At 40.0% G+C, this 22,925-nt stretch overlaps 1 protein-coding gene across 2 annotated transcripts in view; it reads left to right on the forward strand.

Annotated features, from left to right (window-relative positions):
• Positions 1 to 22,925, forward strand: part of GRM8 (glutamate metabotropic receptor 8) — a 308,210-nt gene that overhangs the window by 825 nt on the left and 284,460 nt on the right. For both annotated transcript variants that reach the window (XM_086886947.1, XM_086886948.1), the window contains exon 2: positions 6,456 to 7,305. In XM_086886947.1, coding sequence (XP_086743073.1) covers positions 6,796 to 7,305 — 510 coding nt within the window. In that variant the 5' untranslated portion in view covers positions 6,456 to 6,795. The remainder of the gene's footprint in view (positions 1 to 6,455; positions 7,306 to 22,925) is intronic.

Consider the following 22,925-nt stretch of genomic DNA (forward strand, 5'->3'; position numbering starts at 1 on the left):
GCTGGTTGCAGGAATGCGAAGTGTTGGCAGGTGAATGTATGACACGGTCGAAAAACCCAAACCAGACAAGCCAACCAACATCAACAGCGACAGCAACAAAAAACAGAGAAATAAGAAAACCAATCACAAAAACCGTACAACACGACTCAAGTAATAAAAAAATCAATCAGTGACAAAAAGTGAATGAAATCCCGGTGTTGGCATTTTGGAGTTTGCAAGCTTCTGACCTCTGGGACCAGGGATTCATTAAAAGAGACTTAGGTTTGCATCGAGGGGGGAGCAGAAGCGCATTAAAGCTGACCAGTGTATGCAAGGAGAGGAAGGAATCACCGGCGACTGGAAATAAAAGGCGACGCTTGTTTTTGCATCGCCGCTGCCGGAGGTGCAGCGCTCCCGGCCCGGCAGGGTTCGGAGGGGACCGGCGGAGCCCTGGCTCCAGCCGGGAGATCCGCATGTGCCCTCCGTTCCCCGCCCACGGGCCGCCTCGGCTGCAAGGCCGCGCCGGGAGGCAGCTCAACCTCAGGCTCAAACCCGTCCTGCGGCCGCTCGCTGAAGGAGCCGCGGCGAGGCTGTGCCGGAATCCCTTCACAGCACACGCCAGCTGGGGTACGGATGAGCCTGGGAAGAGACAAAAAATAATAAATCGCTCGGCTAAGTAAAGTGGAGAACAATAGGGGGCTCCCTTCAAGGGAGAAGCGCAGCGGTGATGGGCGATGGTCGCGGAGTTGCGCGGGGAGAGCCGGCTCGCCCAGCCCGGGGGCGCTCCCCGGGCCCCTCCGCTGGGCGGGGCCGGCCTGGCTGCGGTAGCCCTTCCACGGGCCGGGAAAGGTGGCGAGCACGCGATGAGCCGGGGAAGCACGGAGGAGCCGCGCGGAAAGCCGGTGCGTGGCCGGCTGTCGGCTGCCGGCGGTGCGCGCCGGGGGCAGGCGGAGAGGGGTGGAGGGCAGAGAGCGGAGTGCGGTGCGGAACGCGGTGCGGGATGCTGTTCGGAGTGCTGTGCGGGGTGCTGTGCAGAGTGCTGTGCGGGATGCTGTGCAGAGTGCTGTGCGGGGTGCTGTGCGGGATGCTGTGCGGGATGCTGTGCGGGATGCTGTGCGGGGATGCTGTGCGGGGTGCTGTGCGGGATGCTGTGCGAGATGCTGTGCGGGGATGCTGTGCGGGGTGCTGTTCGGAGTGCTGTGCAGAGTGCTGTGCGGGGTGCTGTGCAGAGTGCTGTGCGGGGTGCTGTGCAGAGTGCTGTGCGGGGTGCTGTGCGGGATGCTGTGCGGGGATGCTGTGCGGGATGCTGTGCGGGGATGCTGTGCGGGATGCTGTGCGGGGATGCTGTGCGGGGTGCTGTTCGGAGTGCTGTGCGGGGTGCTGTGCAGAGTGCTGTGCGGGGTGCTGTGCGGGATGCTGTGCGGGATGCTGTGCGGGATGCTGTGTGGGATGCTGTGCGGGATGCTGTGCGGGATGCTGTGCGGGGTGCTGTAGGGATGCTGTTCGGAGTGCTGTGCAGGGTCCGCGGAGTTGGCCGCGCTGTGCTGTGCGGAGGGCGCGGGTGCGGCTCGCCGAGCGCTGTTCCGAGTGCTGTGCGGAACTCACGGGCGCGCCATGCGCCGGGTACGGAGAGCGGGACATGGAGAGCGGGATGCGGAGCGGCGCTCGCCCGGGGCATCGCCCGCTCGCCGGGGCCGTCGCCGGAGTCGGGCGTGGACGCAGCGAGGGACCTTCCTGCAGGGTGCCCCGGGACGATTTCGGCGGGCGGCCGCGTTTCTGGGGGCAGAGCCGTTCTTGCAGAGCACCGGACTGCACCGGCAGCGCCTGCTCTGAACACAGCTGTGAGGACTGGGGAGAGGGAGTCTAGTGGGAAGAGGGTCAAATGAAAGCGGAATCAACAGAGAAAGGTCTCCTAGGGTGCCTGGGAAAATCTTGATCATCATTTGCTAGACCAGAGGTGAAACCTTTTCTGAAGGTGTTAATACTGATGGTGTTCATTAAGTTTTAAGTACAACCAAGGGCAGAGGAAAATATTCAATGTAGTCTCCTTTTTAAAAATTGTAGGCTCCTCTTAACTCTCACCCCAGCAGAAGGACCTGTGCTGGATTTTCACAGGGTAGCTTGTTTGGTAAGTGGATATTTGCAGGGTAGGAAGTGAAGGCAAGTGTTCTGGGGTATTTGAAAAGGGGCTGATCAGGCTGATGGTAGACATCAGACTGCAAAGGGAAGAAATAGTTCCTGTAAACGAGATGTGAGAGTGATTCGCCTTGAAGTCCTGATTATTGTGTAAAGGTTACCTCTGTGGCAGGGGCACAGCAAACCATTACAGAAGAGGCGAGGTAGATAAGACTAATTACATCAGTGAAGAATTCTCTTGCAAGTTAGGAGTTGCGATGTCAAGGCCAAAGGTTTTCCAAATTCCCTTTTGTTGTCAGCAAAACCCATTAATCTTCTATATGGGTCGGGTTACTGTGTGCAGGTGGCAACTCTTTACCTGTTCTGTGTGGAAATTCATCTATTTGCTCGTTGTGGAATGCTGTACAGGAGAAAGAAGCAACTTTTGTGAACATTTAAATGAACATTAGAAAGAGAATTCTTTCATAGTTCAGAGGTAAAGTGTCAAAATAATCAAATTTGTTCTTTTCTTTTTTTCCTCTTCAGAACTTAATAATGGACATTGCCATTGTTTTGTTTTCATTCAGTAAAACCAGATCAGTTTTGTATTGACCGGACAATCTGATATTTTGTGAATGGGTTTTCACTCTAGAACTTCTCATATCCTAATTCACTGAATATTTGCTTTCTTTTATCTTAGTGCAGTTCCAACCATGGCTCAAACAAAATTTTAAGCATTTTTTCTGAGGTATTTTTTCCCCTCACTTGATAGCTTATTTTGTCCCTCAGTAAAGGTTCATGTACGTCTGTCTAGCAGTGTCAGCCGTAAAATGTCCATCCTGACTATGCTGCAGAGACATCCTGCTGCTGTCTGGAATTGTAAAATTGTTTAAAACTATTTCCTGGTGAATATATTGAATCTTTTTACATGTTTTCAGTGAAAACTTCAGTGCCAGCTGAAGATGGCTCTTTCAGGAACCTCATTAACAAAATAGAAACATTTCCTATATTTATTTAAGTATTTATCTGTCACTCAACTCATTATTTAGACCTTTTCATTAACATAAAGAAGTTCCATAATGAGCCTGTCTTTTATTGCAATGAGTCTGTGGTTGGAGTAACAACTGGTTTGGGTTCATTCTGACGAACTGGTTCTGGCAGTGTGGTACAAAAATACACAACCTTGAGTACCAAATATGTGATAAAGCTGAATGATTTTATGAAGGAAGTAATTTCAGAACCAGACACTACATGCAGAAGTTTCCATCTCCACTGTCTTGCAGCACTCCGCCTCCTTAGGTTTAAAAATAAATATATATTCTAGCAGAACAAGTGGAGGTTTGTGCTGAAATACTGACTTTAAAAATAGCAATATGTTCTGATAATGCCAGATATTTTTAATGAAATAAACCCAAGAGAAGCACGTATTACAAGGTGACTGGAAGAGATGCTTTGTGGTGCACTTACTCTCGGGCTGTGCTGGGGAAATATATGAATTTCTTCTCTGAACTCAAGTTTCTAGTGAACACCAAATACTACAGTGGGGAACCTGGTAAATCAAGAATATATTTGCATTAACTCAAACTTTTATGGTCACTTGGAAAAGGACAGCATTTTACTTAAAATGAAATCTCTGCACATGAGAAAAGTTCATTCAGGCTTTATAGCCCAGAGGCCTCACTTTTTCACTAAAATTCATTGATAAAAATGGAATTAATTTAGATCATATGCTTTCTGCTTAGCTACACAGACTTGAAATGTTCTGTAAAAGGTAATGTTAATCAATATATAAAAAGCAGTGTGCCATGAATAAATTAAGCAGTATAATAGAAGCTTTTATTTCTTAGGTAACATTAAAAAAAGACTAAAAGGTCTTAAATTTTTAAAAAGAACACTTTAAAATTTTATTCCTTTTTTATAGACAAGCAGTGGACAGTTGCAGCTAAGAAACACTTCTTCAGGAAACCATGCAAACTGAGGCAAAGCAATTAATGCTTATGAAGACTATAATGTTGAAAAATGCTAATTGCCAATTCATTTGATTTTCAGTCAGTTGCAGATAAAGTATTAGACTGATGATCTTGGGCTCACTGTAGCTTCTGTATTGTTGTTAGAATTGGGGTTGCAGTAGTTGAATTCATCCTTATTTTTTTGTATGAAGACTGACGCTTCCATTTCTGGGCATTCTTTGGCTGTAAGGAATTAGCCTGTGGCTGAAAAAGAGAAAAAGCAGTGTTTTTTTCTTTCAGGAATATTTTCCCCTTTTCATTTCTTGTACTTTCTTGTTCTCCATATAGTTTTAAATAAGAGTAGTCTTATCTTTCATTCCCTTAGTGAATTTATCCCTGCCTGGCTTGTACATCCATGCATGGACTAATGAGTTCATTGTGGAACCATAAAGAAATTGCTTCCATACCTATTTTCAGTCTACTCTTTGCTGTTTTGAAGCCATAACTGTGTTTTTCCTACTAAGGCAATCAAAAGAACAGATAATTGTGGCTAGTTAGTAGTCCAGTCTTTTCTCTACAGTGTGGACCATATGAGAAGCATCCCATGGGCCTGGATCAAATCGCACTGTAGTCTGAGTCAAGTTGTTGAGTTTGTGGATGACTCTGAGTTTGGCTCACAGGGCTGAAGCCTAGGCAGCTTTATAACCTGTGTGCCTAAAAAGAGCCAAGGGAGAACGATGGGATTATCACATAAAACAACACAGATTTTGTATCACTTGGATTGAACCCTGAGCCAAATTCAAGCAAAACTAAATGGGGCATGGGAAGTCCTGTGTGCCGTTCTCAATTGCAGTGATTTTATTCATACCCATCAAACATCTCATTTTCAACTGGTTCTAATACCAGATCACTGTGAGATTCACATTCAGTAAAAGACTTTCCATTGTGAATCTTTTTCTCAGGTCTTCAAATAGCCATCATTTGAAGACTCTGCTTCAACTTTTGTGAGCTTAGTGTTATCATGTAAGAAAAACACGTAACAAAAACAATGTAAAAAAAGCATTATCAAAGTGCATTTTGAGTTTTGTTACTACATGATCTATAAAAGTTTTGTGATTTTGTCTGTAGTTGTCTTCCAGTGTGACCATATTTTTGGTAGGAGCAAGTCAGATCACTATGGACAAAGTAGATATTTACAGATGAGCCTGATGCTTGGATTTTCTGTACAGGCACTTGTTCAATGTGATCAATAGTAAGTAAAACATTTGTACAGAAAAAGATAACGTAAATTGTACCCTAGGATGTCCACTGCTCTCTGTAGACTGTAACAGATGTATTGAGTGACTGGTTCAAATGCAATTGCCCACAGTGTGCCTATGTAGTATCAGGTAAAATTATTTCCCCTTCCTTTCTTCTCCTCAGAGGTTTAAAAATTTATTCAGGCATGTATAGTTTTGTTAAGAATTGAAATAAATAAATGCCTTCACTTGAGAATTAAAGTGTGGGCAATTTGGAGATATTTATAACAGTCAGTCAGGTGTTTAGATATGTAGGCTGAAATCCTCATCTCGTTAAAATCAGTGGGATCTCTCCAAATGTCAGTGCAGGCACAACATTGTTCCTATTTAATGTGGTCCAAATGCAAGCAGAAAATAGAGACCTTGTTAATGTTAAACCTCAGCTCAAGTCAAATGTTGGAAAAGGAATGTTGGATATTCAGCTGGTTTCCTAACATAATATGTTGTGCTCTTTCTATTTGTGAATTCAACTACCTTTTCATGAAAATAATTTAGTATTAGACATTATCTTGAAGGAGATTTAGATATAGGTAGTTACCCCCCCCCCCCCCAAGTGAATTGTATGGGAGAAATAATCAGTCTGACATCCAAATGAGTTGAATGTGCTTGTACTGCATTGGCTGAAGGATGTACTTAAATTCAGGTACCCTGATTACTCCATTGTCATAAATGAGACCTCTCCAGGGGTGACAGTGTAAGTGGTTATTGCACTTCTGTAGGCTGGAGCAGAATAATAAAGTTGAACAGAATAATGCAGGAAAACAGAAAATAAAATGTGTTATGGATCAGGTCTGTTTCTGGGTGTCGTGCAACATGAAGGTAAATATGAATTACTGTTCAGAATCTGAACACCAAGCTAAGTTTAGTTCCCCTGATTCGGCTGTTGCTCTGCTGGCATCATCAATTTCCTGGCTTATAGTACAGTGCAGCCAGGTGTTCAAATTCACTGAAGGCCAAGGTTTGCTAACTTAAAGAACATTGAAAGTAAAACCTAGGTAATGTAACCTATTCAACCGCTATTCAAAAGTAAATACACTGTGTGGCAGGTATAAAACTGCTGAAGTAAATGGTATTTCTTACTGTTTTTAAAAATTATTTTTTATTTGTTTTTCAGAAGTACCTCAGCTGTAGGGCAAAATACAAGGACATACGTTACTGACCTCCTTTTAGCATCAGGACCAGACATACGACCCTACTCCTCAGCATCGATTAGGAGCAACTGAAAAACCGCCTCAGAAAAGCTGATCAACCCGTTCCATTGGTGGACATCTTTTGTAAAACACACTTCATGTACTTCTGCTGAGATCTTTTTTTCTACCTACCTACCGCATGGTTCTGTATTACTTACTGGGCACTGATGGTAGCCTCCAGAAAGTGCAGCTTCAAATGGTCAGCCTCATCCTTTAGCAAGAAGAAAACCTGGGTACTGGATAGCAACAACGTCTTCAGAGAAAATGGTATACGAAGGCAAACGATTGGTTTCCTGCCATTGTTTCTTCCTGTTAACAGCCAAATTCTACTGGATACTCACTCTGATGCAAAGAACTCACGGCCAGGAATATGCCCACTCCATTCGATTGGATGGGGACATCATCTTGGGAGGACTGTTCCCCGTTCATGCAAAAGGGGATAGAGGGGTGCCTTGTGGGGAGCTCAAGAAGGAGAAGGGGATCCACAGACTAGAGGCAATGCTGTATGCAGTTGATCAGATCAATAAAGACCCTGATCTTCTTGCCAATATCACCTTAGGTGTCCGTATTCTTGATACGTGTTCCAGGGACACTTATGCATTGGAGCAGTCCTTAACATTTGTGCAAGCATTGATAGAAAAAGATGGTTCAGACGTGAAGTGTGCAAACGGTGACCCACCAATTTTCACTAAGCCAGACAAGATATCAGGTGTGATAGGTGCTGCAGCAAGTTCTGTGTCCATTATGGTCGCAAATATTTTAAGACTCTTTAAGGTAAGTAACATTTTCTATTTTTTTTTTTTTAATTTTATTTCAAGAACAATGAAATAAGTGAAGTGATTGTGTTGTCGTACTTTCAATAAAAGGAAGGACACTTTTCACATTCAAAAATCTGAAATGGCTGGTTTGCTCTTTCAAAGCAAAGGGGGGAAAAATACCTAAAAGCAGTGTTTGCAGACCCTGTTTTAAGGTGCCAACTGCTTCTCTTAAAGTTCTGAGCAATCTGTGCACATATTTACTCTTTAGGGATTTGTATGCTTATTCTTCTACTACTCAAATTTGCTGCATGTTGAGCATTTATGCTTATCAAGATTGGGTTGGGATTAATTTCCCAAATTTCCAGGAGAATGAAAAATAAGATTTTAACACAAATACATTTTTTGGAGGACCAGGTAATTTCCTTACATAGAAAGGTATGCCAGTAATAATCTAGTGCTGTTGATGTGCATGTCTAGCCAAATGAAATGTACTGTAATATCTTTGATTTTCATGAAATTTTACCCCCTCCATATTTTCTGCAAGGTGATATTTTTTACAGACTTTGTTATCACTTTGTGAGAGATTATTTTTAGGCAACAGTTCTAGTGGCATATGTTTCCAAATACTTTATGAAGTTCAGACATTCTAGATAACGGAAAAGTAAACCTGCCACTTTTAAATTTACTAAGTCAGATGGGAAGATGAACACATTCTTATCAATCAGTTTGTATGGAAATGATCAGGCAGCAGGTACTTAATTTTTAATCCTTTGCAATGGCAAACAGATGATGGTAAGTTGAGAACTTTTTCCAATGTGCGGAACAATTGTAACTTATGTCTGAATCTGTTCCTGTCCTACCATCCACTGTTTTTTTCATCCATTCAGAAATCTTGCCTTATTTCATACAATTTTACAATCACCAAAACCCACTTAAAGACCATTTCTTTGACTTTGGTGCAGAAGATTTTGGTAATGTTTAATATTGCTGTTATGTATTTTGAAAAGTTTTGCACTTGTTTTTTAATTGTTGTAACTGAGATTGATTAGTAGTAGAGAAAGTCTGGCCTTTTCTGATAGTTTCTCAGCATAGTGCAGTTCAGTCATTTGAATGGAGATTTTAGTCCTTCCCTTTGGCTCTCCCTCGAAGGAAATAATGAAGGATTTCCAGGTCAGTGGAGGAGCAAAGTGACTGCTGGGTTGTGGTCAAGGTGTTCCTTTCAGTCTCAAAACTGATGCTAGCTCCAGTTACTGCAGAGGTTTGAGAGTAGTGGACTAGTTCTAGCCATATGTTTTACTTGGAAAGTCAAGTACACAAAACTCAGCTAAGACTTAAAAAATGTTCTATATGGAGAGCACCTCTGGAGTTGTGCCTGGTGGAGCGGTTTATCTGTCCTGGGAACCATCAGGCGTGTTGCAGGAGGTGTCTATTTTTCAGTTCACATCCTTTCTTGAAGCTGTGTTATCCTATTAAATAATGCATATTTCTGAAATAATGCTAGATGGAATGGTCACTTTAGTACCCATTTTAATGCAGGACCACGTAGACTATGACTTACACCCAGTTTTGAGTTGAATAGGATTCTGTAGACTGATTTAAGAAACTAAGCCTGGTAAGACATGCATTAACTGTGAATTAAGAGCAGCAAGAAGGAGAGAGGCCTATGAATTGTCTAAGATAGCGGCAATTTGTCTTCTGAAACCTTGACAGCTACCTCCTGATTTACATTATGCAATAAGATTGCAAATAACATTCTACTGCAGTCTTAATCAATAGAGGGTCATGTGATATCCCCTCTGGGGAAAGATCTTATTTACCCATTTAATTGATGTAACACAGCTGCTGGCAAAAGGAGAAGACATCTCTTTTAGTTTTAAATATAGATCCTGTAGAAATATTCCTAATAGTGTGAAAAAAATGGTAAATTATACCCTTTAATGTCTGATGATGGACCAGCCTGTGAAATCTGTTTTCACACTTTCCTCTTAGAAGTGATCTCTTCATGAGTAAAGGCTTCTGGATAAGGTTCTGGGTTAGAAGCATGGCAGAAACCACTCACAATGGTTATAGTCAAGAGGATTAAAAAATAAAGGGTAATTTTCCAGAAACTTAGATGTATAATCCAGTTTGTGTTGTACTCAGACCAAAGACGTAGGCTGAAATTCTCAGCAGATGCATTCCCACAGCTTTGTATCTGAGGACTTGGGCCTTGACCTGTGCTCATAGAGGCTCTAGGCATGGAATTGTGTTTACTGTATCTTGGTCAAGGTGGGATACTCAGCTGGGGTAAATGTCTGTACTTTCACTGAAGTCAGCAATCACTGTCATGCAAATGCCTTTCCATTTTATCCAGGATGAGTGTGATTCATCCATATTTCTGTTTAACAGTACTTTTTAAAAAGCTGAACCTGTAATTTGAAGTTCAGTATTGCCTTAGTACCTGTTCTGAAGTTCGTAAATGCCAGGACTACATATTTTTAAGAACATTATTATCTGGCAAAATTTTAATTTGTAGTGAATTTGTGAGAAGTATATTATATCTCTCAATGTGAATACACAAAGATAGCCTAAGAAGTGCTACTATTAGCAGCCTGAAATTTTTTGCTGCTATTTTTCTTTTTCTTGCATTTTTTTCTTTATTATATTGATTTTACAACAGAAAACTTAGAGGTCAATAGTTCTATCTGAAGATCTGGTGGATACCATAAACTTCTAGTAAATGTATTTTTTTATCTAAGTGTTTCCATGAGAAGAGGGGAGGGAGGCCACCACAGAAAATGACCTCTGTCTATAGCCTTTCTCCTAATCAAATGGCTTGCCTTGAATTCTTCTCTCTCCTTTCTCCTTCTGTGAATTTTGAGGTGCATTGGTGCTTAACAGGTGATTTTCTATTCGTCTTATCCGTAGTAGGTCCAAAACATAAAGGTACAAATTTGGACTGAATAAATTTCATCGATTGATGGTTTTAGACTTTCCAGAGGTACTTTATATACAGGAAACACTGGAGCATGGAATTAATTGTGTAAAAGTGGACCTGTTATTCCTTGATTATCATCAGGTTGCTGGTTTTTGCCATAATTTTAAGTGTTCTTTTTCAGGAAACATCAGGAGTGGGCTGCTTCACAAAGAAAACAGAGACAAGGGACCATAGAATGGTAGGATCTATCGAGGAGCTGGCTGTCTCAGTTGAGCAGCTCTCATTATCACAATGAAAACCTTTCTACTGACTCAGTCTGTCAAAATATTACATCCTTCCTTATATTTGTTTTACAGAAATTCTGTTTTCCTGCAGGGTGATTAGGCATGACTAGATGGAAACTTTTATCTGTTTTGTATGACATTTAGGAGCATCTGGGTTGTTTCCCAGGCCCCCCAAACTTGGCCTGGAGGAAACGAGAGACTATGTAGCTTAGCTTACTTCTTGTGTTATGTTCCCTGTATTCAAAGCTTTTACTTGTTTAATGTCTGAATTACTTATGTCAATGGTTAAAATCTTCTGGGAAGTGAGAGATATTTGTTTATGCTTATGTCCTCACATCTAAAACCCACATACTATTTCTGAACTCCTTGGTACACTCCATCTGTCACCTTCACACATCTTCTACCTGGTGTCACACAAGGAGCAGCCTAGGGAGGATAGTTTGCAGATTGAGATGAGTGGACAGTATGCTTTGTGGATTGTGATCTCAAGCTTTTTATGTATATATTTATGTACATGTGTATAAGGCCAAATATTCATCAACAGCTTTATTCCTTCCTTGCCTTACTTTGCCTTGCCTGGCCTTTCCTTGTCTTGCCTTCTGTTTTCACCAGTTTCCCAAGGCTAAATTACTTATTTCCTCTTTTTGGTCAAATTTCCTTTTTGCTGCAGAGCTGTAATCCACTTTAATAGGTGCTGTTTGAAGGGACTGGTATTCACTTCATGCACATTTGCCTTATACATTTCATGCACATTTACCCCTATACAAGTACAAGTGCAAATGACATTTGCACTTTCAACTTTATGGTAACCATCCAAAATGCAAGGGGTAGTTTCTTTTAGTATATCTAGAAGTGTATATATTAGTTCCACTAGCATTTTGCTTATTCATTTGATTGTTTCATTGCCTCATTTTGGATTTTAGTGTATATCTTTGCCTGGTAGCTTTACACAGCTACTAGGGCTATACTTGTATGATGCCTTTTATGCTTAGTTGCAGGTCTTTTTATGTTTGGCTTCCATTTGGCACTTTTGCTGCCTTGTGTTCTAGACCTGCACAGAGCAACAGACAGGCCTCCCAGAAATGAGGGCATTACCATAGTACAGAGGCTTATCTCACTGAACTTCATAAATGCTGGGCTTTGAATTTAAATTGTGGCAATGGAGTGCATCTCATGAAAGGAATATGATGTAAATAAAATGTGATAACATTTTACCACCTAATTTCAGAGAGCAGAAATGTATTTTTGTGAGGCAACCTGAGGCATACTCAGATCCTGATCTAGACTCTGTATCTACAGAAATATTTGCACTTCATGAGCATTACAGACTTCAAAGGCTCTAGGAAGATGCAGGAGTCAGTCTGTTCCATGTGTGACTGCGGGCCCTTTCCATAATGGAAACACTGTATTATGTACTTTAAAGAAGTAAAGAAGAGGCTCAAGAATTTTACCTAACATATTAGTATTCATTAATAAAAAGTGCTGCACTCATTAAAATATAACCATTTTCTGTTCACTGTGTCCTGCTGCATATGTCAATATTTTCCACTGCCATACCATTGAAATGTGTAATAAGATTTTTTTTCCTGGTGGTTAAAACGTGGAAAATTTTGTGTGAAGTGTGAAGAAAAATTATTGTATGTAGGGAGAAGATGACTAAAACATTTTTAAATAGGTCTTAAGATGAACATATTTATTTTACTTTCGTTCTAGATAATATTTGCACTTTCTAAATAATTTTTAACTATAAAGGAAACCAATACATCCCATTTAATTTTACAGTGCTTTTTTTGTAGCTTAGTACATGCATATATCTGTTTAGTGCCTGAGCATCTTGTTATTGGCTGGAAAATACCTTTATTATGATTATATATTTTTTTCATAATTGAACTTTTTTTACATAGAAGAAACATTCACCTCTCATTATATTTCCATGGCAGTAGACACTTGATATGCAGAAAACCCCGTTTAATTCAACCACAATTCTTCTGTCAGTACCAGGTTAAATGTGTGTGGTCAAGAGAGGCAAATACCAGGTCAACACCAATATAAAATTATAGGTACTAGAAGTACTTTGCTAGCATCAATAATGAAACAGTTGCCAAATTTTTTTTAGTTGCAGCCAGAAGAAATAATAGGTTTTCAGATTCTGTGAAAACTGCTAGCACTGATTAGTGTCAAATTTTATTTGTGCTAAGCTGCTTGAGGCAAGAGAGTACAGAACCAACTTGATGCATTCATTCATTATTTTACAGTATATTACTTCCATAAATACTCCTCTGAAAGTTTAAGAATTTTGGTTTCTCACATTCCTAGATGGAACTATAACCTGTGGTTAGAGCAAAAGGGTAATCTATTTTTCTCTGTTATTTTCATTTGTTTGTCATTGGTTTGCTACAAGGCTTGAGAAGCATCTTCTGATCTTTTTGTTTTTCTCTTTTGTAATTTTGATTTGCTTGTGTTGAAGCATTTCACAGGAACAATCAGAAGCTTGATTAATATTAGTTAAATGTTTGAAATGTCTCCCCTGCTTTTGTAGGCATGTTGAAACTGCCTGAAATGTTGAGGGTTTTATGTCATTCCATAAGTACAAGACATGAGCACCTTTCAAAGAGAGTGTAGCTGCTAAAGACCAACAATCTGATTACATATATATATATATACACACACATACATGTGACATATATATATACATTGTGACATATATATATATATATATATATATATATATATATATATATATACATTTCCCTCACATGAAGGAAACTGCATAGGCAGAGAAAATAATTTCATCCTTTCATGGCTGAGGCCAGGTGACACAGACAATCCACACCCATATCACATACTCCTTTCTTCCCCCAAATCATGGGGCTGCATGCAAATTACCAGGAGGGAATGATTCCTGACCCATGATGACTTCTGAAGCCTGTCAGAAAATTGGGAGACTTGGCTGGCACAGGTCATGGCCGAGTTATGGACTGTCCTGACAGCCTGACAGTGGAGACAGCTGAGCTGTTACTGAGAGAAGTGCTCTGAAATAATGTGATTTACCAGCATAGACATTGCTGCTGATTTCTCAGGACAGAGCTCCTCTGCTCCTACGTCACAGTGAAGGGAAGCCAAGACACTGCAACGGTCATTGACGCGTTTTCAGTGCTTTACTACAGCAATGTTAGTTTTATTAGCTACAATGAGAACCAAATTAAGATGACTTTTCCCCCCTGGTGTTTAATTGTTTCAGTACAGTAGCAGTTGGGCAATGTGAATAGTCCTGCATTCTGACTGTCATCAGAAACCAGGCACTACTGTGTTACAGCCAAGTGGTAGATTTTGTGTGTTTGCCTATTTCCATTCTCATTATTTTCCCTAAAGCATATTGTGCTTTTAGGATTAAACTGGTTTAGAGTGCTTAAATGTATATCCTTCTGCTTCTTAGCATTTATCAAAGTAGTCATCAGAACAAAAGTCTTACTGGAGGACACTAATTCCACAGGAATGAATTAAATAGCCAAGAGCAAAATACTCCTCTGGGCTGGAATCTATATGTACTCCCAGCAAGATATTATGTCCCCTATCCCTCTGACAGGACAATTAAGCATTTAAGTGAGGCCTTAAAATTAGGAGGCTGTTGGCCCTTGGCTGTCTGTGTCCTCAATAGAAAGAATAAAATGCTTTCAGAAGGGGACTGGATCTGGTCTGTGAGTGTGCATGCATCTTTCTTGTTTATAGAAAGGTTGATACATGCTTGCACTTGCATCAGATAGAACCTCTTCTCACTGGAAGGCTTTGGAATCCTTTGACGGAATTGATAGGAGGTTTTATATGAAGATTTCAAGCACTTGCATGGATAGTGCCAGTTTCCTCACTTTCCTTTGGAAGGAATTTTGGTCCTCTCCTTTTCTCTTTCTTTCCCCACGCATTTATTTCTTTCCCTAGGTTAATTAGAAGTGCTACTTTTTGACCACTGTTGCCAGTATTTTTCAAGTGGCTATTTCATTCTATAGTCTTCAAAGAAAACATTTTTCAGACATGCTGAATAGGCAAGACTCTGACTGAGTCTCGGTTTCTGCAGGTTGTGAGGATGAGTGTGTCAGCAGGAGGAAGAGCTGTAAATTAGAAAACTTATGTGAGGGATCCATCTGTGGGGATAACAGGAAAAAAGGGAAATGCTTGAAAAGATTGAACTTTAAAGGGACAAGGATCTCTGTCTTTTTTTACCTCCCTGTAGGATTTCTTGTCTGGCATTTCAGATAGATACTGGGCTCTAACTCTTCTCTGAAGAAAACTATTTGTGATAGCAATGCTGAGATATTCCATGGTATTGTGAGATCTCGCTTCATATTGTATTTCTTTTTCAGCTTGAGACTGTGGGACATGAACAAAAGTGATGTTTCTGAGCTGGAATAATTAATCTTTTGAGTTTTGGCTTATGTTTTTTCACTAAAGGTGCCTCCAGCATTTAGTTATGTAGCAATGGTATTTGTAGAGGCAGAATCTCTATTCCTTCTTCACTAGTGCATTTTGCACATAGTTCTTCCAGAAATTGGAAAGTAGGAAAAGTATGATAGCCCATTTTGGGTATCATTCTATGAAAAGTGCCTAACAATTTCCATAAGATTTTTACTTTGAGAGTGGCTCTGTTACATTTAAAATGCCATCGCAATTGTCTTCCAGGCAGGGCACAGTTTTGTTAAGCGACTCCATTGCATTATAGGAACACTGATCCCCTGAAGTGATGGTTACTCTTCAGATAAATTTTCTTTGTTTTTTTTGTTTGCAAAGTGCTGTAGAATATTAAGGTCTTAGTGAAAATTCATGACCACAGTTTTACTTAGGCAATTCATTGGAGAAGCTATTGATCCTACAATGATTCTCTAGGCCTGATGCTTTGGAAACAAAGCCCAGGAAGTCAACTGAAGAAAGGGCTGTTTTTTTTGCCATTGTGGTTTCTTCTCTGGGTATCATGCTTATGCTTTGGTTTTATGAGTAGTGCTGAAACATAGAGTGTCCCAGAAGAGCTGATTTCCTTGAGAGCTAGACAAGAACATACCAGTCTAGAAGGTGTGTGGTATGAATGTAGGTGAGGTTGCAGGAGGTCTCCAGACTGATCTGCCTATTTGGATGATGTGTAAATGGACTATTAAATAAAGTGGAGCATGTTGAAATTCAGTGTTATATTAAGACAATACCTATTGGCTAATAATAGAAAAGAGAGAATATATAGCATATATATGTGTGCTTTTGTAAAGAATGTTTGTTCTGTCGTTATATTACTGTAATCTATTGGCTGTGGACTACATAGTCCAAACAACCTTTCAAGACAGTGCTGTGGGAGAAGAGAATATATCTTGGCAATCTGAGACGGGAACAAATTTATCATTAGGAGCAGCATAAAAAAACCTGGGGAATTCAGTCTGTGCTTACTGCTACGGTGTCTGGGACCAAACCAAAACCACAGAAAGAGACAAATAGGCTGTCAGGGCTGGGATCATACACTGAATGGAAAGTGCAAAGCCCTTGGAATCCCTAGACTGTGGATGTCTTGCTGCAGGGGCATGACTTGTTTTAGTATTCGAATTTCTGGCTTCTTCTGTGTTCATGAAGTGCAGACAAGTAGTGTAAATAGTTTAATTTTTCTATATCCGGCTGGATAGGACCTACTTGTTGAATTCTGCTTAAAAGGGAAACATGAGCCTGATTTTTGTGTGACTTTTAGTCTTGCTTACATGAGGAAGAATCCCTGAGAGAACAATGAATTCCAGGGAAGCCAGTGAATGATATCTCTCTTAAACTGGATTTATCCAGAGGCAAATAATGTCCTATGTCCATTAAAATATTATGTCATCACTGTTATAGGCTTTGTATTTGAGTAGGGTTTGTCCAGCAGGCACATAGAAAAAGTGAACATGGGTCCTCTGTTGGTTTATGTAATTTTCAGACATGATCATGTTGATGCACTATTGATAGCAATCTGAAAATAGATAGGGATATGTTCAGTTAGAAGAGATTTTTCTTTTTTTTTTCAATATGGGACAATAATGATCTTGGGGGGAAGATGGCAATTTGATCTCCAGAGACATGCCTCTCCAAATAATAATTTTATAATATGGAAAAACTACAAACCTAAAACTCCAAATTCCACTCAAAGAGGATTTAGTAGAGCACAGACATATATATATATATATATATATAGGATATTGTTTCTAGAATGAAAATATAAGCTGATTTTTAGGAAAAAATATTGCCAAGAAGTACTCTCTTATATGTTGTCTAAAGTTTGAAACAGTTGTGTATGATAAGAAAAGTGCCAAATTTTCTACTTCCTCTCTGAAAATTAGACTGGATAGAAGTATAAAAATATACATTTTTTATACCAGCAGGAAAATGATCCAGTTAAAGTAGCCAGTGTTTTCCACTCCTGAATTTGATGGTTCTGCTTGCCATGTTTTGCACAACAAAGCACAGGATTTAAAAGTTACCAGCTGCTATATTTGCTTTCCAAAGTGTGAAGAAAACATGTATTGTCCTGAGGATTAAAGGGCTGATTCTCTTTGTGCTCAGTTCAGGCAGAACTGAAGTGTTTGTAATGAAAGTAAAAGCTATTAAAAAGCATGAAACATGAGAGAAAAATAACGTGTTTATGTCTTCTTTGTTGGATAGGATTTGATGATACCCTTAGAAAGTTTTAAGTGTAAACATTTGTCTTATTAACTAGCATTTCTTTTGTGCATGTTGCGAACACTTCCACTTTCAAATCCTAAGTGCAGTCAGAGCTGTTGTTTCAACCCACTGGGAACTGTTTTGCCAAATATCATCTGAACAACAAAAACTCATCATCTGTGAGCTAGTTCACATCTCCAGTACTAACTTAACAGCATTTTCCAAACTGAATCTGTAGGATATTAGAGACTGCAAAGACAAATAATATTTTGGGTTCTAGTCTTGCTGACTGGAATAAGACAGGAGGGTAGCTGTGCTGTATATGGGAGCATCAAAAGCTTGCAGTTGGAACAGATGCTGAGAGTGCCCTGTGACTCAAGGTATGATTTCCTGCCATTCCTGCCAAGTTTCAAACCTTGTGAGGTTTTTTTTCTCTCCTTATTTCTATTTTTGGGCTGCACAGCAAAGAACTTGTGCTTTGGGAATGAAGATTCACCATTCTAGTTATTTTATTGTGTCTTTGCATACACATCAAATAATTATTCTGGCCTGTAGGAAAGAATGAGAGTAAAGATGTAGAAAGCTGATGAGAATGCAGGGTATTTTTGGTATGGATCACATAATCGCTTGGCTCAATGGCAAGCTGCAGAGCTTTGTGTGAGCGTGACAGTTTCCCCTTGCTGTGTGGCAGTGCTCGTTGGAGCCTTACGTCCTCTGTCTTGCTTCAGTACAGTTTTTCTCTGTGACCTTGGGCAAGTCACACAGCAGCGAATCCTCAGCCTGGTGGGTGATGCCTGTGGAGCTGAGTGCCCAGGGGCTCTGGAGGACTGATGGCCAGGGATCACTGCCCCTGCTTCCCTGGTTAGAGCACTTCTGTGGCTGAAGGGATTTGTGAATATAAAGGCTCCTTGATAATCAGATATAAGAGTAAGGGGTAGGGGCATATAAGTACTTCAGATAGCTAGAACTTAACGAGAGATTCCTTGTATCCTCTTACATAGCTCTCTCCCCTGGGTTTTGCTATGAAAGAAGATTATCCAACTCACAGTATGATTTAAATATGCAAGTCATTGGTCTCAGGAGCAAGTGGTGAAGCCTGCCTGACCTGTAATCAGAGGTTGTACATCCCCCTTAGGAAACCATGACAATCAAAGAAAGAGAGCTCCAGAGTCAGGAGAAGGTATCTGGATTATTGCCCAATAATATTAAAATTGTTAAAATTCATATCTGCAACCTATATTAGAGTGATTGGGAAGAAATGAATATTCATCATTCTTTTGACAAAGCATGAAATTAAGTAGTATGGGATTAAAGGAAATTAAGATAGGTGTGTGCAAATGTGTGTTCTACTAAGCTGAGAGGACTTCTTGTGTTCTTAAATGTTTGAAGTAAGAAGCAATCAAAACAGTTTTGTAGAAGACATGCTAGCTGAACATTATGCCAGTATGCTTCTTGGTGTCTCAGAAACCTTTTCTTTATTTTTTTTTTTTTAATTTTTCATGATAATTTCATTAGAAGTTTGTTTACTTATCTCTAAATTGAGTAAAAATCCCTAAGAATAGGCAACTTCTGGCAGCTCTGTGGTGGATAACTGCCTCATCTGTTTACCAGGAGCTAAGAGGAGACTCCATACCTTTTAGAAAAGGTGATTCATAATTCTAAATTTCCTCCTTTCAGTTGTTTTTAATCTACCCAAAGCATGAAAGCAATATTGTGAGCAAGGCTCGGCAAATAATTAGTTAATTTGACAGCTGAACTGAAAGTAAACATTCATTTTATTCTGAACCAAAATTATCATGTTTAATGAAACTTGGGGGCTTCTTTTTTGGGTTGGGTTTTCATTTCTTTTTTTGTTTGTTTGCTTTCTTTCTATTTTGGAGATTTTATAATGTAAAATGAAAGTGCTAAGTTTGAAATGTCAGTCTTGGGTACCATTTGTTAAGTGCTGGTGCCCCACTTACTCCACTATTTACTGATGACTTAAACAATGCTCTTCGGAAAATTCTTTTGGACTCAGAGAAGGAAATCCAATATAGCTTAGGAGATGGGATAGCTCAATTCCAGACCCCACAGACAGAGACAAGACTATTTTATAGTAAAATTCTGAGTTCTGGTCACAGAGTGTGAGAACTCTGCAGTAACAGGGCTGCCTGGTCATGCTGTATGCAATGAACTTCCACCCTGTGACTTTTCTTTATGCCAGAACAGGTCTTATCTCACCAGTCTGCTGTGTGCAGGACTTTCCCTGGAGAGCTCTACTCTCAGAGCTGTTTGTTCAAACAGATCTCTAATGGTGCATCTTCTTGAAAACTCTTGCCTGCTCTTCTACCTCTAGACAGCTGGATGCATGTGAATGTTGCTGTTGCCAGATGCTGTCTATTCACTGATGATAAGCTTTCACAATGGGAAAATTTTCTTCATCCATGCTAAAATTCATTAAATGTTCATTAGAGTAATGATTTGAACTTAGCTATTCCCATTCCTCACTGAGTACTGGACTATACAGTGAATTACTCTCAGGCGGGTCCAATGGAAGTTTAATTGTTTGTGAAAACATGAACAGCTTCAGCAGGAGAGACTTTCATGTCCAAAACCCCTATAACTCAATGGTTAGTTGTTCCCAGCTGAGTACTTTAACCACCAGGCTATCAAGTATAATTCAGGCAGCTACTGCAGCCTCATTTTTCCTTTTGGAACATACTTGTGCATTGAGAGGATAAAGTACCAAAAAAAATGACAGATACATGATGAGAGAGACCAGAACCAAAGGAAAACCTTTTGAGAAGTCCTGATAAATGCCATGGGGGGACCTGAGTGTAAAGCACATTTGAATATGAAACAATCCTTTATGTGCTTTAGCCATGGATTGCCAAGATTTTTCTTAAATACTAAGCTTGAAGGTCTTGGCCAGAGCAGTAATACAAAATTCATCTTACTCTCATCTTCAGTTGCCTAGCTGAACATAGATCTCAAGGACAGACCCTTGGATTTGTATGAATGACTGAATCATCCCATGTGAGTCTGAAGTGCAGTGGGCTTCTGGAGGGGCCTATGTATGTGTACATAGATGAAGACACAGTGATTTTCAAAAACTGTGAGTTTCTAACCACCTCCTGCTGTACAGCACTGACAATCTCAGTTCTGAACTGTCTAAATGCCAAGCAGCTCCTTCAGTATTTAGGGCTGATATCTCTGCAGTGCAAAACCCTTGCCATGAACTGTCTTATTTACTTACTCTCATAAAATGTAGTTGGCTTTTATTCTTGACATATAGGCTTTGATTTGTTTTACATCTAGGACTTTATAGGAGGAGTGTAGAAATTTTTTGTTTTGAATAGAGAACATTGGAGGATACTTCCACAGTAGCTATTGACAGTGATATGTTGTGAATATTGTAGTTACTACAGTTATTTAGGCAGACCGATTCATAACAATAAATAATGTATTTAATTTCACAGTTCCTATTTGCAGCAGTGCTCCAGATTCCTCCCTATAATACACTACAGACCATTAAAATATTAAAACACACAAAAAATGAATCATAACAATAATGCAAAATGGAAAAATAAAACAAATAACTGGACTATGATGGAAGCTTTTTTTTTTCCAAATCTGACATACTAGTCTTTTTAAACAGTGATTGGCATTCCTTAACTGAAGGCTCAGGATGTGGAGAGATCAGGAGGAGGCAAGGGCAGCATACAGCCAGTATTTCTGCAAGTCTTGATTAAATTGGTAGAATTTATTTGGGACACTTTTCAGATCCACTGACTGAAAAAGAATGAAGTTATGGAGTTGGATGTCTATATGAATCTTCCTGATTTTATTAAAAGATTCTGTTCTAAACACTAAGGGGGGAAAAAAGTGAAAAAACATTATACACATACTTATTCCCACTTTGTAAGAGCTGAATTCTGCTCTACCTGCACCATGTCTTGTGCCAAGGAGAACAAAAAGTGGTGGCAGAAGCCTGAGAACTGAGTGCAGGCAGTGCTCTGCAGTGCCAGCTGCCACCCTGGGCACTGCACCAGGGCACCTGAGGACATGGGAAATGCAATATCACTAGATCGAAGTGGCTATACATTTGGACAAGCAGAGCTGCCCTATGCCTCAAACCACCTTATGCACGTGCTAATATTAACACCAAACATTACCTGGCAGTGTATCAAATAGGGTTCTTGCTTTGGTTTACAAAAACCTGCCACATGTGATCTTTGATGTGCTGGAGAAGCCTATCCTTAGCCAATGAGCTGAAAGTCATCCACCCTGCCAACACTGGTATGTTGTCCTTTGTTCCAGGAGAGCCTGTGGCAGCTGAGCACTGCCTTTGCAGGACACACATCTCCAAGGGTTCTCTTGTGGGTACAGCCTCAATTTCCATCCACTGCAATGGGAATGTCTGAAGCTGGTGTAAGGGCATTTAGTGACTCACTGAAATTCAGTGCAAAATGATATGTGAAGTTTCCTCTGCCTTTGGTTACTGCTGGAAAGCATTACAGAATGGTGTAAATTAAGAAGCATTTATTGTTACCTTAGGAAAAAGTGAAGGGAATACTTAGGTCTTTTCATCACACGAGCCACTGTAGCACTTCTGAGTGGATGATGATCATAGGAATGACTTAAAATTCTGTCTAACAAACCTTGATAGTAATACTGCAAAATGCAAAATGCAGCTACAGACCTGTCCTCGAAAATCTTAAGAGCATTTAATATATTCTTAAGCAAAGGATTATCAAGTAAGCACCAGCAGAAAAGTGAAGTTAGTAAAATTCTGCTGCTGATAACCAAAAGTAACATTACTTCTAGGTATGCTTGATCATTTTACAGTGCTACATGTGGGTTTTTTTTTTGAAAATGATTTAACTTGCCACAAATGATGTCTGAACTGGCCATCTATCACTGCACAGTTTGTCTGCAGTGCTTAGGAATTTAACACACAGAATGACAAGTGTAATTACATGCTTGTGAAACATATGCCATAATTTATGGATATTAAGCAAGTATAAACAAGAGATCAAATCCTAGTGTAAGCAGTCATCCAAGAAATCATCTTGACATTTATTTCATTAAAATCTTCCTTTCAGTACGACAGTCAGAATGTACCTGAGTTGCACTCACAGCACATCTGCAGACACTTGCCAATTTCTGCATTTTGCAAAGCAAAGGACCAGATACATGCATGCAGCATTTATTTTTCAGTTACATTTTGTGCATGTAGTTATGTAGGTGTTTATCATTCTTATTGTTATCTCTTATTATTATCATTGTCATAACTATTATTACTATTATTATTAATAATCTCCCACAGGTGATTATTATACAGGACTTAAATAGCAACAGCCCTTTTCACCTGTTTACACTGTGTGTTAACATTCACTGTAATTTAAATTAGAAAACTGAGTAAAAAAGGCTCAAGCCCTAGAGAGCTGGTAGCTTGTTCACTTGAGATCCTGCTAGGAGGAGAAGCAGAAAAAGAGGAGTGAGATGTGCTGGGTGAGATGTCCCCAAAAGATTGGTGCTGTATATGTTAGGCGTACTCCCAGGTGTGAGCATGGGAGCAGGCTGGGCTCAGACTCCCAGCTGGGTTCTTCCACACCCTCTGGCTTACTGCAGCGCTTAGAAGGCAGTGGGGTTGCTTATATTGTATAGATTGTAAAATTTATTTTTATTTACTGTTGTCAGGAAATGCCTTTGTCTGCCTTATCCCTCCTGCTAAGTGGTGCTTTATTCCATGAGCACTGCCAGGGAACTAGAATAAGCCAATATTTTGAAAAG

The sequence above is a fragment of the Cyanistes caeruleus genome, chromosome 4 (genome assembly GCF_971803275.1).
Source record: "Cyanistes caeruleus chromosome 4, bCyaCae1.hap1.1, whole genome shotgun sequence".
In the NCBI taxonomy this organism is placed as follows: domain Eukaryota; kingdom Metazoa; phylum Chordata; class Aves; order Passeriformes; family Paridae; genus Cyanistes; species Cyanistes caeruleus.